This window comes from Phalacrocorax carbo, chromosome 1 (genome assembly GCF_963921805.1).
Source record: "Phalacrocorax carbo chromosome 1, bPhaCar2.1, whole genome shotgun sequence".
Taxonomy (NCBI): Eukaryota; Metazoa; Chordata; class Aves; order Suliformes; family Phalacrocoracidae; genus Phalacrocorax; species Phalacrocorax carbo.
In genome coordinates this window covers 171,570,798-171,579,734 of record NC_087513.1, presented here as the reverse complement: position 1 = coordinate 171,579,734, position 8,937 = coordinate 171,570,798, and the positions used below count along the sequence as shown (strand labels likewise).

Genomic DNA, 8,937 nt, shown 5'->3' with positions numbered 1-8,937 from the left:
CACCCTGCCATTTGTAAGGTAGGAGAAAGAACTCACAGAATAGGAATAGAGAGACAGCTCAAAATGTGGCATCAAAGTAGATGTGAAAGATGACAAAAACTCTGCTTCTAAACAACCTACTACAAAGTTACACACCGGAAAATAATCACATCCTTTAAAGCAGAAACTTCCAAAGAGCAGACAAAAATGACCAGCAAAACAGGAAATTCAAACAACTTCAGAAGTTTTGCCTAATAATCACTTTCATTCTTCTATATAAACAGCATTACAAAGTAGACAGAAAGCACTGTAGTTAAACTCAGTCGGCACAGCCTGGCCTGTGTCTTCCAATTGCTACTCGTTAAGGACTTGACTACAACTTGGGCATATAGCCCTTGTTTAACATAACTAACAATTACTTACGCAGCTCATTTCTAACAATGCCAACGTACTCACTACTAGCACATCTGTTTCCTGTCCATTTAAGATGTATTTTTAGACATTGTTTCTGTGATTTCCTTTAGTAAGTCTGAAGTGCATTATTGGTTCCTAGAGTCAAACTGCCCTTGCATCAGATAAAAGCACTGAAGTGACAAATAAGTGTATTATTTATAAACTTCTTGAAAACCACTCTCTTCTCCAGAAATCAGAATGTTTATGTCATCTAACAACTTCACTATAATTAGATTATATGGTCACAAAGGAAGGTGGTTTCATAATACTAGCAGGAAACCAACGTGACAGAGAAACAGACAACATGCCCATTGCATTAACACACCTATGCCTGTGTAGAAAGTGGGCAATGAAAGCTCTAAAGAAAGTGCATTTTCACAATGAAAAATTTCGTATATGACTTTAGACACACCATCTCTAGCACAATCAAAGAAAATACAGGAAGTGAAAAGTAACTGCACAAAAGCGATTCTACATTTTCTGTGATAATTCTGAACAATTACTGCTTTATGAACAAAACTGATACAGGGAAAAAATTGCTGCTCGAAGCATTTAAGGTGGTGTTAATTTAGATCTATATTTATAACTTCTACATATTTTCCTAAATAATCGTTAGCAGAAGTCTGAACTCTGAGACTTCATTATTCACTGTGTGCAGTATAGCACTTTACAGACTTACAAATCTTTAAAAACATAGTTTTGGTTTTATGCATATCGCTCAAACTTCCTTTCCTTTCATTGAATGGAAACTGCTGATACAGTAAAGTGATTTCAGAACTTTTATTACAAACCATTTTTAAAACAATCTTACTGTTCTGGAAATAAAGCTGTTTTCTAGTGATGACTGAGTACAGAAATTATATGAATCTCTGTGTGGTTTACATCTGTAAAGGAACAGTGCATATAGGTCTTCAGTATTACTTCTGAAGAATTAGGTTTAATAGCACAGGTAAAGTATTCCTTTGAAAATGTGGGTGCTCTCCATCAAAAACAATTACACTTGTACTACATGTTGGATATGTGTGAAACTGAGATGCGGTAAAGGAATTGTCTGGCTCTCAGAATTGCCATGGGATTTTTGAAGTTTTTCCAACAGGGTCAGTTATGTGCTACCAGACTGCATGCACATTAGAAAAAAATGTTTCTGAAGGTCTGTCTGCAGCTTTTTTGTATCAACAACAAAAGCAAATGGAGGCAGAACCACTATTTAACAACAAAAATCACCCCTGAAAATACAGAACTTTTCCTCCTAGTCATGTATTTCTGCCTTAACATGTTTTAGTATTTTAGTTAACAGACGATTTCTGATATACAGTACCTTTGAACTTTTTATGTCTACGTTTGCATTAAACTCTACATGCCAAAGTAATCGAGAGATGGTTCTAAGGGCTAATGTTGCCACCAGAATTATTTGTTCAGCAAGAAGCCTACTTAGTGCTTCCCTCTTTCACACAAGCTTTTCGGACAGGAGCAGAAAAAAAAGCTAATTGCTCTAGAAGTCTGCCTGTGGCCCCTGCCTCCCCATCTCCCTCAATCAGTGATGACTAATGAAAAGTGTAAGCTCTGCCACTGTGCAAATGCACTTGAATAGTCACCTGCCAGGAACGCACATGTCCAGTATGTATGTGTCATGGCTGCATGCGCTTCCTACAATGACACAAACTAGACACACAGCAACCATGTCACCTACGCACAGTCATATTAACAAAATTTAGCAGAAGTTGTATACTGGTCCTGTAACAGTGGCATATCAAGTGATCTGCAGACACCTGAACAGGTACATGTGCATTTCCTGCTTTGCCATAAGAAAAACATACTGCTCTTACGTGCTTCAACAATTACTAATAAACAGTTGAGGATTCCTCTTTTCTCAAATGATAAATGTGTGATACTGGCTTTAAATAAAATATGATTCTAGATAAAATCCCATTTTTTCCAAAGTTGCAAATGAAAGCATAACAGCATGTTATCCTTAAGGAAACACTAAATACTATTTGCAAGGTGTGGAGACAAGTACATTCTCATGAAACAAAATTTGCAATTCTTTATCCAAATAATAAATTTATTTTAAATGACAAAGTTTTGCAGAGTTGGCATTTTCAAATTCTGAAGCTAATTTCTCAAAGTCTTTAAGAATGCAGGAATGGAAGCAGCTGAGTTCCATACATATCTTTCTTCGCTTAAGTGTAAAATTTGCAAACTGAAAACGGAACTCCTCTCAGCCTCCTTTAAGTCATAACTGTCTCGTGAGTTTTGAATTGGCCGGATCTTCAGAACTTGATAAGCACTCTGAAACAATTTACATACGGTAGTAAAAAACCCTTGTAACTAAAAAAGTAAGATTCAGATAGTCTTGTTTAGGGAAAAAAAAAGTATTTTGACTAAAATATACAAAACTACATAGAATATCACTACTTACCTTTACAGCATATTTTAGGGCTCTACTGTTTATCTGTATACTCCATTACATGGCAAATACGTGTCATATTTTTCTAGCAGCACTGGCAAGGATAACCAAGTTCTACAAGTTCTTACACTTAGAGATAAGGCTGTGAATAAACCAGGTAATCCTCTTTCCTATCAGTATTTTCACAGAGTCAAGATTTTTTATGTATGTCAGCAAAAGGTGGATGCAGAAAGCTTATTTGCACGTGTCTCAAGGAACAATTGTAACTATGGAGACACACACTTGTTTTTCTTCAAACAATTGTGCACATATTCATTTCATTAGAAGTAATATCAAAACAACTGTTCCTAAAAGGTAAGCATAGAAAGAAAGACTACAGAAGCAGAGGCTCTTCTGGTTTGATGAATGAAACCCTGTAAGCAGAGCAAGTTAGTATGCCCAGTGCTATCCAACTGGACCACCACTGAACAGAAACTTTGACTCTCTCATGTCTCAGAGAGAAGAAAGCACCACGGAAAAGCTCAGAGTGCTTCCTGCTGAGAACACTGAGGAGCGGGCTCCACAAACAACTTCAAAATGATAGGTTTTCATCTTGGTTATCTTACACAGCTGGGGAAGGACAGAGAGATAACTGGAAATACAACCAACCATCCCCCACCCACCACTCCATTTCCCTTAGAAAATTCTTAACTCCTAAGGACAATTTTTCACTCTGTGAAACATGCTCAGAAGTTCTCTTGGCTGATACTGCTACCACAAAAAAAAAAAAAAAGCTGCTGCTTTCCAGGAATGAAGAAAAAAGCTCATTCAGTCCCAACAGCATGTAAAGTCATAACCTATAAATGGAAGTACTGCTGACAAAAAACAACCCCAACATTGTTACAGAATGTCATCTTAGACCCTTGGTCCAGACCCGAGAAAAATAATTGTAAGTGTTCCTCAGCTGTCATAAGGGTGATATCTCATTTCTCGCTAACCATCTTCTGAGGAGGGAAAAAGCACTTTCAAGGATGTTAAATGTGTTTCTTCTCCCCACAGATGAAAAGCTTTAATGCAATATGACTGTACATAAAAAAATTCTTAGAATAACTGTCTCTCTACACCACATCATTTGCCAACAAAATGGATACTTGAGAGGTTGCTACAGAGCTTACTTAAGCTTATAGGTGAAATCTGACATGCAGAATCACAAGTGCATAACACTTACGATAATGTGATAATAAACTTCTTTAGGAACACTTAGCACACGAAAACAAGACTATCAGACTATGGAAATGTCAATATGAAACATACAAAGTCTCTAGTATCATTCACTTCTGTTAAGTCTTAGATGTAGGTTTTCATTGTCAGCTGTCTTTCCCCAATGAGTGTTTCAAACTACTTGACTCTTCAGATGGTATTTTACAGTAAAAAAGTAAATTACAAGTAAATTTTCTTGAGCAGCTGATATTTTGTATTAGCATTTGCAAAATGGTTGATATATAGCATGTCCATCCATGCAGGTTCAGCTTCATCTAACTTTTGTCCTTTGAGGGTATTTGGTTTCATACCATTTAGAACATTTTGTTCATTGCCACTACTACCATACACAGGAAACAGGTGGCATTTACTTGCAGAACCTTAACTGACTCAAGGAGCTTTACATGGTTTTAATTGTGACTCAGTTCATTTTTACAGCTAAGAAAATTCTTCAGACTTTGATTAAGCTTTTTTACTCAGATCCCCCGGGATGAAGTCCACAGGGACTGAAGATGCAGACTGGGAACTCACCACCTCATTAAAGAATGAGGAAGAAACACAACCCCATTTTAATTCTTAGGGTCAAAGCACTCCCTGAATATCAAGAAGGTGGTACCTACTCCTTTCTATCTACACTTGTGATGGAGACACGGTCACAAATCAGAAAGGTTACAATTACGCATATTATGCATTTTTTGTAATAACAAGGACCTTGATAAGCTGACCCTATAAATGTGAAACGAGTAGATGACAATGGCAAGCTTTCCAGAAAATGGGTATTTTGATAAAGCTGAAGGAGTTTTCAGCTGGGCAATTCAGCAGAAGTATTCCACAAGTGAAAAACACATAGATTTGATAACATGTACAAGTACATATGAAATATTCATTTCTAATTAGGCCATAATTGTCACTCTGGAAGAAGCTCTTCACAGTCAAGTTTACATATCATTATTCAAGAGAAGTTCTACAGCTGCAAAGAAAAGCAGGAACAGGTACCAGCAAGTTTAGTACTGACCTCATCAGTACTACCGGTCAAAATAAGTTTTCCTTGCCTGAAGATCCTGAAGGTCTGGTTGGTGCGAAGAGTTACAAGACTACTTTAGCAGAAACCTCTGAAGTAAGAATGCCGGTTTGGAAAGCATCACATTCAGAAGTAAAAAAAGAACATGCTGATTTCAATTTTAAAGTGTTCATTTACTGAATTCAGACTGCTGGTTATTGCTTTTACGTTCCATGTATAGTATAAGAGGCATGCCTTTTAAGGTGAGGTGTACTAATCTTTTTCATGATTCCCACCTTCCCCATTACTTTGATAACAACCCACTTCACCAGTTTTCCTTTTTCCTTTGGAAGCCCTTCCAGAAGTAAAGGGGTATTTCTAGTTTCTAGCGGAATTTATGGTCATATTTTGAGAAGCGATCTTCTGAGGCAGAGAAGGGTCTCAAAGTTTACTTACTCAAAGATCTTACAATCCTTGTTATCTGTTCAGCATGAGACAAAGAACTCAAAGAACCTGAACATTTCTCTGCATATAGCCTTCCTCAAGGTAAAATAAATATTCAGTTCTACAGAGCGTATCTGACAAAATCTTTCACCACAATACAGACCTTTGCATTGTTCTTACAACTCCAAGAAGCAGTGCAAACCTCAAACTGACACTAATGAATATACCCTGTGTAACAAGACACTCAAACTGAAGTGAGATCCAACTACTAACACATACCGAAAAAGTACACGTGTAGGCAGGATGAGCGTACTCCTTCATGCACTTGTTTATGAGGTCAAGGGCTTGCAAGCAGTACAACTAGCAGTAGGATCCAGCTCAAGAATACTGGTCATTGGCAAAATGTCACTCAAGTGAGAGCATTTTGGTTCTCTATGCTTTGTCTTTCAGCATCCAATCTCTCCCAGGGAGATTATGGTCGGTTATTCTATTTAATCCACCAAGCCTTAAAGCGCAGATGATATGTTTTCCAAACAGATCGAGATATATATATGTTATGCAAATACAAAGTATCAGATTCTGATTTCATTTCCCTAAAATAAACTTCAGATGATTTCATGTTCATAACTAGGTATACCTATCAACCACACACCCAGAAATCACGTCCCAAAAGGCTTCAAACTGTCATACAACTTGTTTGCACACATGCCAAATACTATCACTAACTTCTGTTAATTCAACTGAAATGCCATTCTAACAATTCTTTTCATATTTACCTATTCTTTAAAAAATACTTGAGGTGTTCTGGGCCCTCACCATTTTAGTTGTTTTATACTTATTTTGATCAGGTCTGTAATCTACATTTTGCATATTTATCCTTTATATAGAAACACATATCTACACACACATCTATATACAGATACATACAAACTATGACCAGATTTGATACAGCTTAACTTTAATAAGTTTGGTTGAAATTTTTAGTAATACACTACCTCTTCCCTAAAAAAAAAAAAAGGTAACTTGTTCAGATATAAATGACACATTTAGAAATTCAAGGTAAAATGAATTGGCCTTCCAGACATACAAAAACGTCAGAAATATCAAAGACACCTCCTTACTTACATTCTGCAAAAGAACGTTTAACTGAAGAATATTGCAGCATAAAGCCTGTACTTTGATTTGTATTGTCCCCATTCAAAGCTAGTAAAAAAAAAGAAGTGTTGTTTACATTAAAATATTTCATTTCTTAAAAAAGGCTTGTTAAAAGATAATATACCTATGAAAAATTGTATGCTAGAATTAATACGTCTGAAATTGCTATCTTAACAAAATCACCCCAGATATACAACACAGAGGTTCAAAAACACCTACACAAATGCAACAGAACAGACTGAGTCACTGGAAGGTGCTCAGGTTTCCTACAGTAAAATTAAAGAACCTTAGGAATGAGACAGCATTAGAAATGAGAAGAGACACACTGAAAGACGATGCATATTTCATCAAAGGAAAAAAAAAGGAAAGAAAAATAGAGATGATGCAGACTACCAAACCTTTACACTTTTAAAAAAACGGTCAACATTTAAATGCATTTTCTTTCTCCTCAGGTAAGAAGATACTAACAAGAAGAAAGGCAGAACCCATTTTGTGCAGTTCTTTGAAAAGACAGATTCAGTGCATGGAAGAGGTGACTGGGAGGATGGGCTTATTTCCACCCTAGCCAATAAGGAAGACCAAATACCTTTGTGCTTGTCCCGTTTATGCTTTAGCTGTGCTGGATGGGGTCTGATTCTGGCTAGAGCCTGTTCTCGATGGTTCATAAAAATAGGACCAGGAAATACAAGGGGGCCTGAGGAGAAACATTTGGCACATGCATAGGAAAGCTCACAAAATGGAAACAGTGTGTTAAACAAAATTCAAAAGCAATGAAAACAAAAATAATTATATAATCTTGTTTTCCTAAATTCAAAAGGCCCTAATGAAAGTTGCCATTTCTTGATAATAAGACCAAAATATTATGCAAAGAAACAATAAGTATCCCACAGTGACAGTATTACCTGAACTTGTAAGTATGCAACTGTACTCCAAGCAACAGAAATACAACAGACTCACACTGGAGTAAAATTTGATAGGAAATATCCATTACTGTCTTTAATAGTTAAAAAGAGTAATTATCATGCCTTACATCCTATAACATTACATTCAAAATACTAATTTGGAACAGTATCGTCATATCAATTCTGAATTCAAAAACCAACCATATAACTGTGTGTAATTGCCATATTTAAAATGCACAATTATCACTTATAAAGAAAACAGCTATTCAAACCCACCTGTTCCATGGAGAAAATTATTCAAATAATATGATTTTGTTTCTTATCTACATACTAATTTTGAAATCTACTTATTTTTAAAATATTTTCCATTTACATAAAGGTCTTCAAGAAAAGATTTGTATTTCAAGAAAGCAATGATATATGTACTTAAAATTTTCTCCACATTACTACTTTTTAAAATATAGCACTGCTTGGGTCTAGACTAAGTTATAAGACGCTCATTATATGTAAACCATGGACCAGTAATTTGTTCCTAAAAACTTAACCTTTAAAATAGAGGGGAAAAAAAAAAAGCGTGCCACCAAGAATTTTTTCAGAGGCACCTCCTTCTTCCAGAATTCTCACATTCAATGGAAACCATGTATCAGGAGCAGCGAGTTCTGCCAAGTACCACCCTCGCCATTCCACATGTTCTCAGACCTGGTCCTTACATGGACTTCGAAACAAACAAACAAAAAAAAATCCCCAATAAAACACCCCAAATCAGGCTTTGTGTCACGTTATAAAGAGCTCATGTGAAACTTTGAAAACAAGTACAGATACTTGGGTGAACTTTATTGACAAGTTAATGTAGGCTAATTTTTCATAGATGCCCACTGTCTCAGGTTTCCTGCTGTCAGCTTTAGTCCATCAGATCCTTCACTAACAGTAAACGGTATGGAAAGAAATTTAAGTGGAAGTTAGGCCAAACCTATCTAGCTTTAGAACCTTTGGATGAAGAAACCTTTCTCCACATAAAGAAGTTTCCAAACTTTAAAATTAACTTAAGAAAATAAAAATGTTTTAAAAATCCACTGCTGCCTTTTCCCCATAGCTTTAAGATTCATACATGATGGCCAAAAACCTCATTAATGATGTATGTTTCTACACACAGCATAAATTCTTTTTGTTTTGGTTCTACTGTATTCATCTGGACTCTCTTTATTCCTCAATAGGTCCCTTCGTTAATTAAGAACTCCTTCTGATGATCAAGGATCCTGATTTGCTTTTGCTCTACCCTCATCTTGCAGATTCTTCCTTCAGTTGTCTTGCTATTGCTCCTACTTTTCATAGTCTTCTCTCAGTTGGAGCTTCCATTT

At 36.1% G+C, this 8,937-nt stretch overlaps 1 protein-coding gene across 1 annotated transcript in view; it reads right to left on the bottom strand.

Moving 5' to 3' along the window:
* MYCBP2 (MYC binding protein 2) overlaps positions 1 to 8,937 on the bottom strand; it is a 209,398-nt gene that overhangs the window by 122,395 nt on the left and 78,066 nt on the right. Inside the window, exons 18-19 of the mRNA XM_064447372.1 lie at positions 7,264 to 7,371; positions 6,648 to 6,725 (exon numbers count right to left, since the gene is read on the bottom strand). Coding sequence (XP_064303442.1) covers positions 6,648 to 6,725; positions 7,264 to 7,371 — 186 coding nt within the window. The remainder of the gene's footprint in view (positions 1 to 6,647; positions 6,726 to 7,263; positions 7,372 to 8,937) is intronic.